The 20,104-nt window shown below is 38.5% G+C and overlaps 1 protein-coding gene and 1 long non-coding RNA gene across 4 annotated transcripts in view; both read left to right on the top strand.

Annotated features, from left to right (window-relative positions):
• HSPBAP1 (HSPB1 associated protein 1) overlaps positions 1-20,104 on the top strand; it is a 71,616-nt gene that overhangs the window by 25,561 nt on the left and 25,951 nt on the right. For all 3 annotated transcript variants that reach the window (XM_081315128.1, XM_081315127.1, XM_081315129.1), the window contains exons 3-4: positions 7,943-8,133; positions 14,487-14,623. In XM_081315128.1, coding sequence (XP_081171254.1) covers positions 7,943-8,133; positions 14,487-14,623 — 328 coding nt within the window. The remainder of the gene's footprint in view (positions 1-7,942; positions 8,134-14,486; positions 14,624-20,104) is intronic.
• Positions 15,374-17,684, top strand: LOC308660668. Its single transcript, XR_014024782.1, has 3 exons — positions 15,374-15,972; positions 16,935-16,967; positions 17,653-17,684. It is a non-coding gene; the product is annotated as an uncharacterized lncRNA (long non-coding RNA).

Raw genomic sequence — 20,104 nt, 5'->3', positions numbered from 1 at the left:
ACTCTCTTAACAACTGTGGCAAGAAAGGTTGTTAAATGGGCAAAATTTAGCAGCAGAAATTTTGGGCTCATCCACAAAATATCATAGATTCAATAAAACATACTGTAAAATAACTATGTATAAATACAATGAACATAATTGAGTGAAAGGAAGTACCTCTGAGTACAGAGTATATTGCTTGCTTTTGAAAAATCCTGTTAGAACTCTAGTTGTAAATTATTGCTTAGAACCTGTCCATAGTAAACACAATACATATTAACAAGGGATTTTATTCACTTCTTTAGAAATGTCTCTACTGTGTTTGTTGTTCTGAGTTGTGTTGATATACAGCTGGGATTGGGAGAACACACAGTGGCCAATCCTGCTTAGGCAATTTTATTTTGACTTCCAGAAATGTCTGGGATCCAAGGAATATTGATTTTATATTGAGATGAAAATGCTGTCTTCTATTATTTATATGGAACTTATCTGATTTTATTCGTGTAAAGGTCTCTAGACTCCTTTGATGAAAGATGCTGTGTAAAATGTTTTACTAAGAAACATGCTTGTACTAAAAGTGATCACTTATGTGTAGTTTAATGAAGAGAAGGGTGAGGGGTGACATGATAGCAGTGTTCCAATATCTCAGGGGCTACCACAAAGAAGATGGAGACAAGCTATTCTCCAAAGCACCTGAAAGCAGGACAAGAAGCAACAGATGGAAACTAGTCAAGGAGAGAAGCAACCTAGAACTAAGGAGAAACTTCCTGACAGTTAGAACAACTAACCAGTGGAACAACCTGCCTCCAGAGGTGGTGAATGCTCCAACACTGGAGGTTTTTAAGAAGAGACTGGACAGCCATTTGCCTGAAATGGTATAAGGTTTCCTGCCTGAGCAGGGGGTTGGACTAGATGACCTCCAAGGTCCCTTCCAACATTATTATTATTATTATTATTATTATTATTATTATTATTATTATTATTATTATTATTATTACTACTGTAGGTTAACTCTGAAATATAGATGGCCAATTATTTTCCTCTTTCCCCCTCCCCTAAATTCCACACTTTCAGCTTTGTAATTGTCTATATATAATAAATTTGGTAGCAACATTAATTGAAAGGTAGCATTAGTATATGGAATACTCAGAAGATATTATTTTGTAGTAAAATACATTAAGGTCTTTTGGTAGACTACTCCCCATCTTTTGATATTTAAAAAGGAATAAGAAACAGAGTTATCCTAAAATGCATGACCTGATGAAACTTATGACTATCCTATTGCTTTCTATTATTCAGATTTTTTAATGAGTGGAGGTTTTCAAGCTAACTTCCTTTTTTTTAAAAAAAAAAAGAACTTTTCTTATTCCATTATCACTAGACAACTATACTTAATTGATAATTTTTAATTATTTACCATGGAAGTATGAATAATTCAGAACATAATGAATTGTTTTTTCCTTGCTGAATCGGAGATAAATTACTCAAAATCTCTGTTCAGGGGGTCACAGAACAAGCTATATAATCTTTTGACTATGTTAATAATAACCAGAATTTTGCACATAAAATATCCAAATGATAAATGTAATAGTTCTTTTAAGAATTTGCAAGAAATTGATGATAGCTCAGATTGCAGATTGTATACTAAATTCAGCCAACCCAGTATACTAGAAATGTTTTCAACCTACATGTGTAATTCCTTACCATTGGCTTCACTGGCTAAACTGATAAGATTTGAAACCCGAAACATCTGGACAGTACCAAATTGTCTGTCTTTGGGGCATATTTTTTGAGAAGCACTGGAATGAACTTTGGATCTTTCCTCCTTCAGCTTTTGTCCCTTCTCTTTTAGAGCAGATGGATTGGGCACATGATACTTTATTTAGTTGTTTATTTATTATTTCTCATATAGTCCACTTTCAATTCAGAGGCAGACTATGGTTGATCTTGTTTTTGTACTCTAGTAGAAACTGCAGATTAACTGCATTTTTTGAAGAAGAAACATGCATTAAATTTTACATTTGGACAAGAGCCTAAATTTAAGAGAAAACTAAGCGTATACTTTTAAAAGAAAGGTGATTTGGGGTTTTATTTTTGCTTTTGTTTGAAATAAATCAGGATGTTTGAGAATCTCAAAGCAGCCATTCCTATGCAGTCAGAGTAATAAAAGATAAGTACTCTGAGTATTGCCCTACTTGGAAGAATGAAAAGTATCCACACTATTTAAATAACTGTACATGATGAGTCAAATGAAGAGTTAACAATTATTCTGCCACTCATGCATTCTGCTGCAATTTGGTTTCCCCAGCAAGAGTAGTTTTGGCCAACATGTAATATTGTGCATTATGTTTTTGGGTTGAAGGACTAGTTCTTGTAGTGAGAAATGAAAGTCTGATAAGCCGTAAGGATTATTGCAATATTGTGAAAACAAAAATAAAGCACCTCCTTTTTCCTTATATGGGAAAATTTTGGGGTAAGGAAGAAATACATTTTATGCAAATATTGAGTTTGCTAGTACACTTTCTAGTTCTCTTTACATTTCTGCATTTTAGATAATGCAAAAGTGTGTATGATTACGCAAAGCCAAAAGTACAATTAGTTCATCCAACCCCTTTGGTATCTACTGTGTATAAAATTACCGTATTTTCTGGCGTATAAGACGACTGGGCATATAAGACGACCCCCGACTTTTGAGAAGATTTTCAAGATTTTTCGTCTTATACGCCGGAAAATACTTACATGCCAGTTGCCAAGTGTCCGGCACAAGCCCAATTCAGACCCCTCTGATGCAGATGGTGGAAAGCCCTGCTGGTTCCCGCTCGACGCTGGACGGCTCCGCTGGTGCCGCCTCGAGAGGGAAGGGTGTGAGGCGCCTGCCACGGCTCCCCGAGGACTCCTTAGCAGCCAGGGAGCACGCACGTGCGCAGGACTGCCCTGCCGGCTCCCGCCCGACGCCAGATGGCTCCGCCGGTGCCGCCTCGAGAGGGAAGGGCGTGAGGCGCCTGCCATGGCTCCCCGAGGACTCCTTAGCAGCCGGGGAGCGCGCGCGTGCACAGGACTGCCCTGCTGGCTCCCGCCCAATGCCAGCCTGCCCTGCTTCCTCCACAGTGAGAGGGAAGGGTGTGCCTTCCCGGGCTCGTCGATTTGCAGCCACTTGGAGCCGAAAGGGGCTTTTCCTTCCACCCACCCTTTGGAATAAACGCAAGAGCTCCCGGGGTCTGGGGTTTGCAAGGGGGAGGGGAAGGGGCTTAGAGGCTCTTGGGGGTGGGAAGGGAGAGTCACGTTGGAGGGACGGGACTAAGGAGGCTTGAAGTTGCTTTGCAAGAACGGGGGCGCTTGATTGATTTATGTACTATTTTCCGGCGTATAAGACGACTGGGCGTATAAGACGACCCCCCAACTTTTGAGAAGATTTTCATGGGTTAAAAAGTCGTCTTATACGCCGGAAAATACGGTAGGCAGTTTTAATGAGTTTTCATTGTATAGTAATAGATTTGCATTCTGCTTACAATATTGTCTATTCTGTTGAGTTTGGCGCACTCAGGAAACAAGAAGCACCCAGATTTCTGGAGCACTGTTTTTGGGAAGTAGGATAAATTAATTGAATCTTGAAAGCCTGCCAAAGCAAGTCTCCAAATAAACTGATAACTAACAAAATTAGGTGGAGTTACCGAGTTACTGAATCTTTTTCTCATGGTTTCCCACTCCCCTGGACTAAGGAATCATTTCTGCAATGGTCTTCCCTCCTATTATGGTCCTGTTTCATCCTCTGTGTTCCCAAGGTTTGTCATACAGTCTGTTGCACATAGGAGAAGTTTTGTTATTAGTCATCCTTGATATCTGGTGACTTTACAGACACATCACAGTATTGTCTTGCCTCGGTGGAGCAGTGGGCTAATGCCTCCTTAAGTAACACCAGCTGCCTGCAATTAGTGCAGGTTCGCATCCCACCAGGCTCAAGGTTGACTCAGCCTTCCATCCTTCCGAGGTAGGTAAAATGAGGACCCAGATTGTTGGGGGCAATAAGCTGACTTTGTAATAATGCCGCTTGGGGGGGGGGCGAAAGCCCTAATAAGCAGGCATAAACTTAGAATGAAGGCTATTGCTAAGCACATTGATTTGTGCTTAGATTGTAAGCTGCCCTGAGTCTTCGGAGAAGGGCGGGATATAAATGGGATTAAACCCCCCCCCCAAAAAAAAACCACTGGACTGATTATCCATTGCTTTCTTCTGAGCCATTTACTTACTTGCTTACTTTCCAGACTAGGCTCTAATGCTAGGAGGGTTTTTTTAGTTTTCTTAGTAGTTTTCTCAATGGTTTTCCCCTCCAAATCCTAATCAGGTCTGATCCTGCTTAGTTTTTTGAGATTGGTGGGAAATCAATAACAGTCAAGCCACCTATTTTCTTTTTTTCTTGACCTTTCTAATAAGACATTAGAAATTCAGAATATTGTCCATATAAATATATTTTTAATCCTGGGACATTCCCACTTTATGAAGTGGGGAAACAATTCTTGCCCATTTTTCCAGATAACCCATTCATTGTATTTCCTTAAAGTCAACTGAAGGGTTGGGGAGACCCAAAACAATATAGCCAATTGCATCGAGGGCAATAGGAAGTAAAGGGAATTGACTGAAATGGCTCACCTCCTTCTCCATCAATTGGCAGTGTTCAGAGGCTTTCAGTATTCTTTATTATTTCAAGAAGAGACATATACACTGGCTCTCTGAATAATATTTTTGAAAGAGCTTCATGCCCCACCATTGAAATTGCTGTTGCCATTGATGATATTTTGTATAGAAAGGTCCTTGTCACCTTGATACTACAGTATTATCTGCCTTTTTCATGGTATGAATTAAAGGTAATCATACAAGATAAAAGAATGCCAATAGGTTGAGAGCAATTGTAAAAAAAGGAAGTTTGAAAAATAGCAAACAGATGGTAATACTTACCTTTGTTATATTCAGTAATGTTGAAAAATGTCTTGCCAGCTTTTAAAATCTGTTTTGACATTTAAACTTCAAAGAAAGGGAATCTTGCTGGAAGAGACCAAAAGCACATCTAGTTTTGTACAGATTTTTGTTTACAAAAAAGGGAAATGCTAGTGGATTCAAATATGCTTTTCATGCCCTGATGGAATATATTTTGGCTGATCTAGGAAATCCACCCGTCTTGAAGGCTTGAAGAAAAGTTATGATTTAAATCTTGAGTTAAGTCCTGGGGGTCTGTGGCCATAGTCACAAAAGCTATTTAGTTGTGTCAATAACCTACTGAATTTTCATCTAAACCAGACATGTCAAACACAAGGCCCGGGGGCCGGATCCGGCCCATGAGGTGGTTTCATGTGGCCCACGAAGCCATCCTGGAAACAGTGAGGGAACGGCCCCCACTGCCTTGGCCCTGGCCCAGAGACCCTCCTTCTGCCAGAGACCCTCAGATCTGTCCCACTCCTGCCCAGGCCCCCATAGGCACCCTTGATGCAAATGATGTAGAGCTGGCCACGCCCACCCAGTAGGCCACACCCACTCTAGCCATGCCCACCCAGTAGGCCACGCCCACCCAGGCCACACCCACCCAGCCCCCTGAGGGCAACCGCAATGCTGATGAGGCCCTCAATGAAATTGAGTGACACCCCTGATCTAAACAGTCTAGGAAAAAGGCATTTAAAATGTTTATTTGGAACATCATAGGCTGACTCTCAGACTATATTTATACAACATTTTCTTCTCTTATGAATCCTATCTACGAGAAAAGATAGAAGAATATCTGGCTTTTTATTTTCAGTGTGTATTAAATCCCCAAATGCTCAGATCCTGACTGGTTTGACAGCATACAGATTCAATCAACATCTGTTAAATCTGGACACACTAAAGGTCCCCATTTTGAGCTGAACAATACAGTTTTTGCCGATGAATACAAGAAAAAGAAATGTTTCTAGGGAATATTTGAGGAACTTGCTGTTTGTATTCCAAAGTGAACTCTACACCCTTGGTTTAAGAAATGACATTGCATAAAACATTGCTAAGCACATTGATTTGTCCTTTAGATTGTAAGCCGCCCTGAGTCTTCGGAGAAGGGCGGGATATAAAAGGGATTAAACAAAACAGATGCATTAATTCATTCATATGAGGTTAAATTACGATGGTCCTGCTGATTCTCTAGCTTTTTTTTTTATTGAAAAGTTTTAAAATACATTTTATCTTTAACAATCCCCCCCCTCCCCCTCCCCTACCTATCCCTCCCTACCCCTCCCCCCCCCCCCGACTTCCCAGAGCTAAGTACAGGGTATAAAAACAAAGAACAATCATAAGCATCCATATGCTACCAATAATAAATTCTTAAATCTATCACTCTCTAGCTCATATAAGATAACTACAAGCAATACTAATATTTCATATAGAAAAAAAAGAAAATAGAAAGGAAGACTTATTCAAATGCTAAATGAAACTTTTTAGTCCCATATTTGTTCTGGATATATTCAATCCATTTTTTCCACTCCATAATATAATGTTCTTGCGAATGATCTTTCAAATAAGCTGATTCTCTAGCTTTTTATTTCATTTCCCTTTCTCAGAAAAATAGAACAGGCCATCTGAGTGCAAAAGATATCTAATTCTGGCATTATATAAATGCAAGAAATAAAACCATAAATCAGTCCCTCTGATAGACAAGCAAGGCTCAAAAAGTTCTGGCTTGTAATCCTGGATGACTGCTGTTAATCCATGCCAACAACACCAGCCAAGATGGATCAGAGATTGACTTAGTAGAAGGCAGCAACCTTGTGTAACTATGGACTAAAACCTAAGCTTCTTAGCTAGAAAGGAAACATTTCAGGGTTTTCAACAGAGGCCCATATCCAAAGAGCCTCACAACTAGGAAATCAGCATCTTCACAAATGAAGAGAATTTCGAGAGCAGCTGAGAACAAGACTAAAACAAGAAAGTTCTCACTGAAGATGCCTAAGCAATTCTTTTGATCTTGACTAAGGGTTTTAAGAGAATTGAAAAAGCACTGAGTTTCTGCAGTGCCACCACTCTATACATTAGTACTCACTTAAATCAGGGGTCCCCAAACTTGGCAACTTTTAAGACTTGCAGACTTCAATTCCCAGAATTCCCTAGCCAACCAATTCTGGGAGTTGAACTCCAGAAGTTTTAAAGTTGCCAGGTTTGGAGACCCCTGACTTAAATGATGGTGGGCTTGGGCACATTCATTGACCATGCACCAAAATCTAAGCCCAAATTTGTTTGGATCCTGAAACAGTTGTGCAGTTATTGGAAGATTGGATTGCTGTTCTCACAGCTACAGATGGGGTAACCAGAGTGGTGGGATTCGAATATGTGAACAACCGGTTCCCTGTGTGGATGCCACTTCCAGAAGTCCATTCTGGGCCTGGGCAACAAAAAATTAGCTACCGGTTCTGCTGAACTGGTGTGAACTGGCTGAATCCCACCACTGGATAACCAGTTGTTGGATTTAAGAAAACAATTCTCTTTTCATACTGGCACTCTGCATTTTCAGCAACTATTTATGAAGTACATAAAACAAGCAGCAGGTTTTTGGTTATTTGTTCATCTAGATTCCATTTATATAACAGTAGGGTCCACATGAAGCCCTGATGAGATTCAGTGGCAACATTATGAAAAATTCAGAAACTCCAAAAGGGAAAGAGCTAGCTATATTTTAAAGGCAAACGCAAAACCTCTTCTACAGACCTAGGCAGAAGAAGCTCCCAGCAGTAAAAAGAGTTACGCATGAGCGTTGTCATATGTGCTGCCTCTTCGGCTGAAACATCTATATAAACTGCTGTAATTTCATTTGTGGTTTTATATTGCATTTAACCAGTAGTCTCAGGCTAAGAGAGAAAGTTATTGCTTTCTCTGCTAAAGTGCTTTGCTTCATATCTGTCTTATTATTGGTGTTGTGTTTAATGTGTATGTAATGTTGTCTCTTCTGATACAGCTACAGCTCCTCTCTTCGAAACGGAGTGTGCGTATGCAGAGGCTACACTTGATGATTTTCTGGCCTGGAGTGGAAGACAGCAACCTTGTCCTTCTGGACCATTCAGTAGTTATGATTTGTGTAAATGCTGGATGTATGCTGACTATAAGTACATTGCTAGGCTATTTGAAGACAAGCCAGAACATTTTCAGGTACATTTGCCTTCCATTTATCTCATCAAAATGATGGGGTGATTCAGGAAATCCTGATTATTATAGAACTTTTTTCTGGTGTACTGAAAAATTAGTGTGCCGTGGAGGGTTTTTTTAAAATATGTATTTTTAAAATGTATTTTTAAATATTTAATTTATTTAAATTAATAGTTTGATTGCTAGTTTTCTTCCCAAAGATTCAAGCAGTACAGTACATAGGAGCTTTACCAGTTCTATTATCATAGCATCACAAAGCTAACAAAATTCATATAGGCTAAGTCCAGTTTTCTTTTTGAATATAAAATCTGAAGACAAAGCTTCCCCAGTAAATGGCTTCGATGTCTTCATCTGGAAGAGGCCCCATCTTTCTGAAGAATGTATTTTATTGTCAAACTATTCTTACCATCAAGAATTCCTTCTAGTATCCACATTTCTGAAATGTATTAACCTTGTGAACTCTAAAGCTTCCTCCTTCCATTATGTATTCAAGATGGACAGTGATTAATATTTATATGTTACTTATATGTAATGGTGTAGGTCTATACATATGTTGTATATAGTATGTTTAAATGTGTGTTATGTATGTGTACACTTTGAGAGCAAGCAACTAAATGTCATTTTTAATGTGTGCCATTGTACCCACGGTAAAAAATGACAATTAAGGTCGGTCTGTTTGTCTGTCTGTCTATCATTAGATTGAATTACAGAAGGATACCATCTGCTCTCAAAGTGTACACATACATAACACACATTTAAACATACTATATACAACATATGTATAGACCTACACCATTACATATAAGTAACATATAAATATTAATCACTGTCCATCTTGAATACATAATGGAAGGAGGAAGCTTTAGAGTTCACAAGGTTAATACTATATGGAACAAAACTGACTGAATCTGGATGTTCTGCTTTGGATACCATGGAGCCTCCTCCCAGAAGGTAACAAGGAAAACAGGTCGTGAAGAGGATGTGTAGTGTCTACCTTCTGTCATCTTCTGCAGAAAGCCCTTCAACGATGCTTGAAGAGGACTATCATATCCAACCTGTGTTCTCATGCCAGAAAGACTCACTTCCTTTATATATTCCTATTAGAAGTTGTCTTCCCTAATCAGTAATAATCATTCCTTTCTTTTGAGTTCAGCTCAGTTAGATATAGTGGGTCTCTTCCACAACTGAATGCAGTGTCAAAACATCCCTGTGAAGATTATTAGGCAGAAAGGCAATAATTAAATCAAGGTCACTCAGTGAATGTCCTTTATCAGATTTTGACCAGCTCTTCCATACTGACTATGAATTAATTACTATATATTTAAATCTCACAAACATATGCTAGTTACCCTTATAGTATAACTGTGTTTTCATACTTGATTCTTCCTCTCCCAAGCTGTAGGATAACAACCCTGGCTTATCTTATTGGGCTGTTAGAAAGAATTCTGATACATTCAATGCAAAGCAATTTAGCTATTCAATTAAACATTATATGAATAAATAAAACTACATATGTTGAGCACTATATGTTCAGTGAAAATACTGGTGTGATTAAAAACACAATACATAACCTTCACATTCTTTTTGGGCCATAGTCTGTAGAATGTGGGGAGCTGTAATGGGATCTGTAATCCAAGAGCAGTTGTTGGATTATATGTTTTCTGTCCCTGAGGTAAATGGTAAGAATCATTATAGCTTTATAGAGAGGTGAGAGAAAGGCTTTCAATAAATATATTTAAAGAACTGGAATATTGGACTTTGCTCAACAGATACTCAACCAGAGGAAGAGAGAGAGAAAGGGAGACCTCATTATCTGTTACTGGTGAAGGAATTTATGCATGCTAATGATACATAGCATCAGGAGTGTACATTCCCCCAAAGCCACATGAGATGAGTAGTCATTCATAGAAGAGGGGACAGTATAAATATAATTTATTAGAGAATGGTAATCCACTTCAGTATTTCACCAAGGAAATCAAATGGACAATAACCAACAGTTTCATGTCAACATGGTTTTGGAAGATGAGCCTCCAACGCTACTCATTTTTTTTAAAAAAGTTAATGGACTATACCAACCCAATGCAAATATGCAGAAAAGAAGTTGAGGTAATAACAGACATTATCTTCTATGCTCAAAAATGCACAGGAATGTTGACTACAACCATGAAATAAAGAGAACATCTGCTGCTTGGGAGAAGACTTTGACAGATCTAGACAAAATAATAAAAGTGAAGAGATGTCACGCTGTGGTTTTCCCACTTATAGGATTGTGAAAGTGAAACCATAAAAAAAGATTAAGAAATATTATGAGCCATTGAGTCGGATGACTGGAGAAAACTGATTGAGAATTCCTTGGACTACAAGAAAACTAGATGAAGTAAACATAGACTTCTCACTGGAAGCACTAATAATGAAACTGAAATTTATTTTGGACTTAGGATGAGAAAGAATGAGTCACTGGAGAGAGACTGTTGCTTTGGAAATTCAAAGGCCACCAAAAAGAAGGCAATGGAAGATAAAGAAACTAGATAACTAATGATACAAATATGAGTTCTCAAACAGTCAGAAAACAACTATTGATAGTTAGCATTGGCAAGATAATGCCATGAAGAGTCAAAGCAACTGAATGACTGAACGAAGACAACAACCAAGAGAGCCACAGATAGAATAGCAACGAGTGAGACATTTTTCTTTCATGTAGCAAAGAGGTGCTTTAAAAATGCCTGTACATTGTAATCTCTTTTGGTCACAGCATTAAGAGGCTTTTTTTTAAAAAAAAATCTGTTTTAAGATACTGAGCATTATTAATGTTTTACTAGCTGAGAAATTTCCTTCCATTGGTAACTTGTCTTTTCTAAATGTTCATAGTGATCTGCTGCTTTGCATCTAGTTTTTCATTTATGTATTTTTCTAAGGTGACTTGAAGGGTACAAGAAGGCCAATTTAACTTTTTGTTCATCATGATTAATTGAGCCATTTAGAAGTTGTTTGAAACTTAGATTGCACTGTTTATCATTTACAGTTATGTAGCTTAAGGTAATGATTCTATTATTTTAACGGGCAAACAATATCTCATGTCATCCAGAATTTTTGTTGTTGTTTTTGTTGTTAACTTGATATCACATTACAAACTTCTGACCAATAAATCAAAGGCAAGATAAATGTGTAGAGCTTAAACAGAAATGAGAGCTCTTAAAGTGACATATGGGTATATTAGCTCTGTTGCAAGTAGTAAGCAAAATAAATATAATTCAGAAGTAATGTGCCATCTGTTATGGTTGAGATGCTTACAAACTCCATTTGTTTCAGCTGTGGATCTTTTTTTCTTTAAGAAAAGAGAATGCAACCCATTGGGCCAGAATTTCAGTACTTACCAATTCCTTTTCAATTCATGGGATAAAAACTATTTTGCCCATAATCTGTCAGATATTTATTGAAGCTGTATACTTTTTTTTAAAGGGGGGCTCTTTTTTAATCTAATATTGATTATGTTCCCTCTCTTTGTCCTCAAGTTTCAACAGAATGCAGAAACCAGTTAGGTGTGAGATTAAAGTGTAGAGATGGTTATTACCGTTAACTTTATCACTGAAATACTTGTATTGGATTTAAAATTTTATGGCCATGGAAAGCTGGAAGAGCAATTTTTCCTTTGAGGTTTCTTGAAGCTTCTGACAAATGTTTGCATTAGACTTTTGTATTTCTTTCTTGTAGATCAAGTAATACCTTGCTGTTACCTCATTAGTGGACAGCTTAGTATTTACCTGCGTGATTCTCTAGTGTGGAGTGTCAGAAAAGTAGATATAATCTTACAAGGAGTTAAAACTGCTTTATAGAAAATCGGGATATATTGAATGTTGCAAAGGTTTATCCCTGAAGCTGGAGGAAGAAAGCTAAGAGAAAGGATTTAGGCAAAATAGTGGGGTTTTATATGTCATATGCCATGCATATATGGATGTAGTGCTTCATGCTGGAGAAGCACTTGTGCCAATACCATAAAATTTATATACGGTAGTATTGAATGTGAAGCAATATTAAAAGGACAAGTTGTGGAAGAAAAAGTATTTCTGGATTCTAGGCCATTCTCTGAAGAAAGAGGTCTAGTTTTCAGAAGCCATTTTGTTTTCTAGACAGAAAACCAAATGCCACAAGTATTATCATTTCATGAAAGAACAATCTTCACTTCTCCCTTCTTCCACTTTCAATGTATTCTTTTTTGGGAAGAGAAGTAATTGTCTTGAACAAATCAAAATGCTGTAGAAACTGCAAAAAGCAAAATATACCAAATATACCAATGTTATATTTGCTGCATAATTGCTTGTGTGGTACGCAGCACATGTGGTGTAATTGAAAGAGCCAATGTGGTCTAGTTGTTAAGATGCAGAACTATGAGTAGGGACGTCCGGGTTCAAATAAACCATAGCCATGAACTTTATTGAGCACCTTTGGATCAATTGCTTCCTATCAGGACAACCTACATCACAGAGTTGTTATTGTATGGAAAATTACAGGAAGGAGTGCCATGTATAGGAAACTATATGCACATTTCTTTTTCCATTGGCAGCATCGAATAGAAATATTCTGATCCAACAATATAAATGTATATCATTGGGTCCTGCACAAAAGAATATATCATGCTTCTCATTTCAATTATACACTCACTCTATCTCTCAAACACAGGTGCTATGAAAATTAGCAATTTACTCAAGGTTGAGGAAAGAATAGCAGACAAGGGATTCATACAAAACAGGGCCTCCGAAAGAAGCTTACCTGGGTGATTTTCCTTTTAACAGGAATGCACAGAAGAATAGTCAAATCCAGTCCAGAATTTTGAGAGCCTGGTCATAATTGTCAGTCAGTCTAGAGGTCAGAATTTCATGAGCAAAATCCACCCATTCTCAAGAGCCAGAAATCAGATAGTTGAGTCCAATGAGGGACCATAGGTCAGGGCTGCCTCTTAAATCAGGCTGTAGCCAGCTGCCTTTAATCAAGGTAATTACTCCTTTGTTTGGCAAGGAGTCTCATAGAACATCTTTGCTGTACTCTTTGCTCTCATCATCATCATCAACATCATCCGACTGTTCCAGCTATTCAGGTAATGTCTATATTGCATGAGCTTTGGTTGATTCCTGGCTTAGTATCTCCTGAAGCTGACATTCTGCGAGTTCTGCTGACCTTACCATGACTATCCCAGCCCTTCTACATTCCTCTCTACTAATGGGATTCTAACTGACCTGATTACAGATATGAACACTATGTACCCTCAATAATGCCATTTATTGCACCCATACATTGCCTCCCTTCACACCAAAGGAAAGGGAACAGCCTGGTTTTGTGTTATCTGTTTTCTCTCTCTAGGGTCATCAGGTGGCTTGGTTTGCCTTCTTTGTATTTCTGTGTCTTTCCTCATGTTTATGCCATGTACCAAGCCATCATACTTGACAATATTCCAAAAAGAAATCAAGAGAAAAGTTACCAAGATGCTGTTGATTTCTATACAGCTAATAATTAATCACAACGAGAGAGCTAACCAAGAATACGGTAGATGACATTAATGATGTCCTCATGGTTGAAGAAATTGGTGTTGATACCCTTAGCGAATTGGGATGACCTTTTGCTTATCGGTTTCCTTTCATTTTTCAAAGTTAATTTCAGGAGATTCTGGGCATATGACAGTATTAACTACCCCCAGACAAACAGCATTGTAGAACAATACTTCTTAGATTTGCTGTACATTTAGCAATTGATGTATACTGATATGTTACAGAGTGAAAGAGGAGATAATTTGAAAAAAGCATTGGTAGAACCTTTCCTTCAAGGTTATCCAAGTAAAATAATTACAGTGGACTATAAGCACCCAGGTTGATTTTCCTTTCACTTGCTATGTACTATTTGGGGGGGGGGTGTTCTTAGTCCATCTTCTAAGAATGTTTCTGAATGAATCATGGCCATAGGTATCCTCAGCCACCCACAATCATCAATACCTAAGGAGAGAGAGATCAAAACTAGAAAATGGCTTATGTGACATCATGATCCAAACCCCACTCCTTTTATATGGATGTTGACATCAGATATATGCAAAGGGATGAGACTTACATTGTGCCACCACATCTATCATTCTTGCACATTTTGACACCTCCCTATACCCAAGTGCCTAAGAACAATGACATTAGAACAGTCAAACATGCATTGTAATGTTACAACACAAGTACCACAAATGGTGTTAATCATATCCTTTTTCTGGATTGCTTTAGGAAATCCATTGGGTGATGTCCAAGCAAAAATGTGTGTGTTGTAGCTGAATTCTGCTAAATGCAATTTTGTAAAATCAGGGCTTTATTGTTTTACCTTTGCAACAGGACATTAGATGGTCTGATTTTGGATTTCCTGGAAGAAATGGAAAGGAAAGCACTCTGTGGATTGGTTCTACTGGAGCAAACACACCCTGTCATTTCGATTCCTATGGCTGCAACTTGGTGTTGCAGGTGCAAGGCAGGTAAGAAGGAATGAACAATTGCCCTATTTACCACCCTGATAGAGGGATTCCTGAATGTTTTTATTTTAAAACTACTCTAATTTTCAGAGCTTTTTCATGGTGCAAACTGCCTAGGTTCATTATTAAGAAAGATAAACATTTTTAAATGAGAAAATTGATATCAGTGTTAATTAGCATTTAGGCTTACATAGCACCCCATACCCCTTCATGGATTACTGCCTTGTCGTGGCGAAGGGGCTTGTGTAAATCAATGAAGCTATGAGCTATGCCGTGCAGGGCCACCCAAGACGGACAGGTCATCGCAGAGAGTTCTGACAAAACACGATCCACTGGAGAAGGAAATGGCAACCCACTCCAGTATCTTTGCCATGAAAAGCCTATGGACAGTACCAAAAGGCAAAACGATATGATGCTGGAAGATGAGCCCCTCAGGTCGGAAGGCATCCAGTATGCTACTGGGGAAGAGCAGAGGGCTAGTACTAGTAGTGCCAGAAAGAATGAAGCGACTGGGCCAAAGCCGAAAGGACGCTTAGCTGTGGATGTATCTGGTGGTGAAAGGAAAGTCCGATGCTGTAAAGATTTTTTTCTCCATAGGAACCTGGAATGTAAGATCCATGAATCAAGGAAAGCTGGACGTGTTCAAACAAGAGATGACAAGACATTGACATCTTAGGAATCAGCGAATTAAAATGGACAGGAATGGGTGAATTTAATTCAGATGACCATCAGGTATACTACTGCGGGCAAGAATCCCTCAGAAGAAATGGAGTAGCCTTCATAGTCAATAAAAGTAGGAAAAGCAATATTGGGATACAATCCCCAAAATGACAGAATGATCTCAGTTTGAATCCAAGACAAACCATTCGGTATCAAAGTAATCCAAGTCTATGTCCCAACCACCAGTGCTGAAGAGGATGAAATTGACCGGTTCTACGAAGCCCTACAGCACCTTATAGAACTAACACCAAAAAATGATGCCCTTATCATCATGGGGGATTGGAATGTTAAAGTAGGAAGCCAAAAGATAAACGGAATAACAGGCAAGTTTGCCCTTGGAGTACAAAATGAAGCAGGGCACAGGCTGATAGAATTTTGTCAAGAGAATACGATGGTCATAGCAAACACTCTTTTCCAACAACCCAAGAGATGGCTCTACACATGGACGTCACCAGATGGTCAACACAGAAATCAGATTGACTGTGTACTCTGCAGCCAAAGATGGAGAAGCTCTAGTCTATACAGTCAGTAAAAACAAGACCAGGAGCTAACTGTGGCTCAGACCATGAGCTTCTTGTTGCAAGTTTTAGGCTTAAACTGAAGAAAGTAGGGGAAAGCACTAGGCCACTCAGGTATGAAATAAATCATATCATATCCCTGTTGAATATACAGTAGAGGTGACAAATAGATTTAGGGAATTAGACCTGATAGACAGAGTGCCTGAAGAACTATGGACAGAGGTTTGCAACATTGTACAAGAGGTAGCAACTAAAACTATCCCAAAGAAAGAAAAAGAAATGCAAGAAAGCAAAATGGCTTTCTGAGGAAGCTTTGCAAATAGCTGAGGAAAGGAGGGAAGCAAAAGGCAAGGGAGAAAAAGAAAGATACGCCCAATTGAATGCAGAATTCCAGAGAATAGTTAGAAGAGATAAGAATGCCTTCTTAAATGAACAGTGCAAAGAAATAGAAGAAAACAATAGAATAGGGAGGACCAGAGATCTTTTCAAGAAAATGGAGAGATGAAGGGAACGTTTAATGCAAAAATGGGCATGATAAAAGACCAAAATGGCAGGGACCTAACAGAGGCAGAAGAGATTAAGAAGAGGTGGCAAAACTACACAGAAGAACTATACAAGAACAGATAATCACAATTGGGTGGTCACTGATATTGGGTGGTATCTATGGGAGTGAGTTTGGATATGTTTTCCTATAAGGAATTACTTAGATTGGAAGGGAATGATTGGCAACTTAAATCATTAGATGAGTTAAGACAAGAAAACATAAGTTACTCTTGGTTTCAATATACCCAATTGAAAGCTAGGTGGAAGTTGGATCAGAAGGTTGGCATCACAATTACAGATGAAAATTTAGTAAAACAAATTAGAGATTTAAATTGTACACATATAAAGAGGATATATAATGTTTTAATTGAATTGGATTCGGAAACGGAATTAGTTAAAGATTGTATGATAAAGTGGGCACAAAATATCCAGGAACCAATTCCGTTGGATACTTGGGAGGTAATTTGGGTTAGAAATGTTAAATTTACTCAGGCTCAAAATTTAAGAGAAAATTTTTATAAAATGTTTTATAGATGGCATCTGGATCCCAAAAAGTTGTCTAACATGTATCCTAACTTACAGTCTAAATGCTGGAGATGTGGTAGTTTCATATGTGGTGGACTTGCAGAAATATAAAAGCTTTTTGGGCTAAAATTTGGTGGAACATTCAAAAGATTTTAAAGAGAAAGATAAAGTTCTCTCCGCAATTGTTTTTATTGGGCATTGTTGTAGATTGTGATGTTAAAGAAACCAATTTGATGTTGAATTTGATAACAGCGGCACGGTTACTGGTGGGACAATACTGGAAGAAGGATAGTTTGCCTACCATAGAAGAATGGGTGTTTAAAGTATCGAATCTTGCACAAATGTCTAAGATTTCTGCTTATTTGAAGGATCATTCACAAGAAAGATATATTTCAGTTTGGAGGAGATGGATAGATTATATTCAGAATAAATATGGGACTAAAAAGTTCCATTTAGCTTATGAGTAGATTTTAGAGGGATATTGTTATTAATTTTAGTGTTAGTACTTTGTATGTATCTATGTTAAAGGGGAGTTAAAGCACATTATGAATTTGGTTAATTTTATATTATGGATAATTTTTAGTTAGAATATGATTATTATATCTATAACCCTGTATTTAGCTCTGGGAAGCGGGGGGGGGAAAGGGTGGTGGTTTGGGGTGGGTGGGTTTTGGGGATATGAATTGTAAATTTTTTTTTGTAAAACTCTTTAATATATAAAAAAAGAAGAGGTGGCAAAATTACACAGAAGAATTATACAAGAACGAGCTTAACATCCCTGATAACCACAGTGAGGTGGTAACTGACCTCGAGACAGGCATCCTTGAATGTGAAGTGAAGTGGGCCTTAGAAAAGCTGAGCAACAACAAAGCTAGTGGAGGTGACAGTATTCCAGCTGAGCTATTCAAAATCTTAAAAGACGATGCAGTAAAAGTGCTACACTCAATTTGCCAGCAAATTTGGAAAACTCAACAGTGGCCACAGGATTGGAAAAGATCAGTTTACATTCCAATTCCAAAGAAAGGTAGTGCCAAAGAATGTTCAAACTATCACACCATTGCACTCATTTCACATGCTAGTAAAGTTATGCTTAAAATCCTACAAGCTAGACTCCAGCAGTATGTGGATCGAGAACTACCAGAAGTACAGGCAGGATTTCGAAGAGGCAGAGGAACTAGAGATCAAATTGCCAACATACGCTGGATCATGGAGAAAGCTAGGGAGTTCCAGAAAAACATCTACTTCTGCTTCATTGACTATGCTAAAGCCTTTGATTGTGTGGATCACAACAAACTGTGGCAAGTTCTTAAAGAGATGGGAGTACCAGACCACCTTATTTGTCTCTTGAGAAACCTATATGCGGGTCAAGAAGCAACAGTGAGAACTGGACACGGAACCACTGATTGGTTCAAAATTGGGAAAGGAGTCCAGCAAGGCGGTATACTGTTGCCCTGCCTATTTAACTTATGTGCAGAGCACATCATGAGAAAGGTAGGGCTAGATGAATCAAAAGTTGGAATTAAGATTGCCGGGACTAATATCAACAACCTAAGATATGCAGATGATACCACTCTAATGGCAGAAAGTGAAGAACTAAAGAGCCTCTTGTTGCGGGTGAAAAAGGAGAGTGCAAAAGTTGGCTTGAAACTTAACATTAAGAAAACCAAGATCATGGCATCCCTGCTCTCTCAATTCCTGGCAAATAGATGGAGAAGAAATGGAGGTAGTGACAGATTTTATTTTCCTGGGCTCCAACATCACTGCAGATGGGGACTATAGCCAAGAAATTAAAAGACGCTTGGTCCTGGGGAGGAAAGCCATGGCAAATCTAGACAGCACACTAAAAAGCAGAGACATCACCCTGTCAACAAAAGTACGTATAGTCAAGGCTATGGTTTTCCCAGTTACAATGTATGGCAGTGAAAGTTGGACCATAAGAAAGGCCGAGCGCCAAAGAATTGAGGCCTTTGAACTCTGGTGCTGGAGAAGACTCCTGCGAGTCCCTTGGACTGCAAGGCGATCAAACCGGTCAGTGCTAGAGGAAATCAACCCTGACTGCTCTTTAGAAGGCCTAATGAGAAGGAAAGACTCACTGGAGAAGAGCCTAATGCTGGGAAAGATTGAGGGCAAGAGAAGAAGGGGACGACAGAGAATGAGGTGGCTGGATGGAGTCACTGAAGCAGTAGGCGTGAGCTTAAATGGACTCCAGAAGATGGCAGAGGACAGGAAGGCCTGGAGGAAGGTTGTCCATGGGGTCACAATAGGTCGGACACGACTTCGCAGCTAACAACAACAACAAGCACCCCATAATACTTTACAGCACTCTCTGGGCAGTTTACAGTGTAGAAGCATTATTTGCATATTGCCCCCAAACAATCTGAATCCTCATTTTACAATCCAAAAACTTTTTTTTCATTGTGATCATTCCTTTTCTTTGACTTCCTTTTATCTCAGGGGTTAGACAACCTCAGGCTCAGAAGCCCATCCAAATATTGCTGCTGAATGGTCATTTATAAACTGAGAAAGAGAAACGTATTAAACACCTGGGTAGAAATCCTATTTCAAGCATTTATTTTAAATTACATTCAGTTTTTACCCCAATCATGCCACTTTTTGTGGGGGGGGACTGTTGCCCCCAACAGAATTGTGAAGATTGATGTGGATATTGGCAATATGTAACACTGGTTAATCTGGATAATTTCCAGTTCACTAACAGGAACATGGAAGCTTGTATCCTTTTATTATTTTATTTTTAGGGCAGACATTTTAATTTTACATTATTCAGATTTCCCTTCTTCTGAGCATTTTCCACTTTGATTTTTTTAAGGGGATGACCAGAAATGTAATGCAGCATTCCATAGTAATAGTAGAAATTACATTTCAAATAGTTTGGAAATTGCCTTTTTCTTTATTGATGTGCACAGACTTTCTTTCAACTGAAATTTCTACTCAGAACTTAAGATTTCTTTCTCAGTTCATTGCCAGTTGAGACTGCCAGTGATCTGTGAAGTTGAGATTCCTTTCAAAGTGTTCAACTTTACTTTTAATGTGTTGGATGTTGTTTGCCGTTTAACTGCCCATTCCCCAAAACCTTTTGGCTTTAATAAATATTTGAGAACATCCCTCCCTTGTGTCTTCTCTTATAAATTTGCTCTCTGTGTTATGATTTATAAAACTC

Source organism: Vipera berus, assembly GCF_964194415.1.
Source record: "Vipera berus genome assembly, chromosome: 1".
In the NCBI taxonomy this organism is placed as follows: domain Eukaryota; kingdom Metazoa; phylum Chordata; class Lepidosauria; order Squamata; family Viperidae; genus Vipera; species Vipera berus.
Note: the sequence above shows the minus strand (reverse complement) of the source record. Positions and strands in the feature narration are given on the sequence as shown.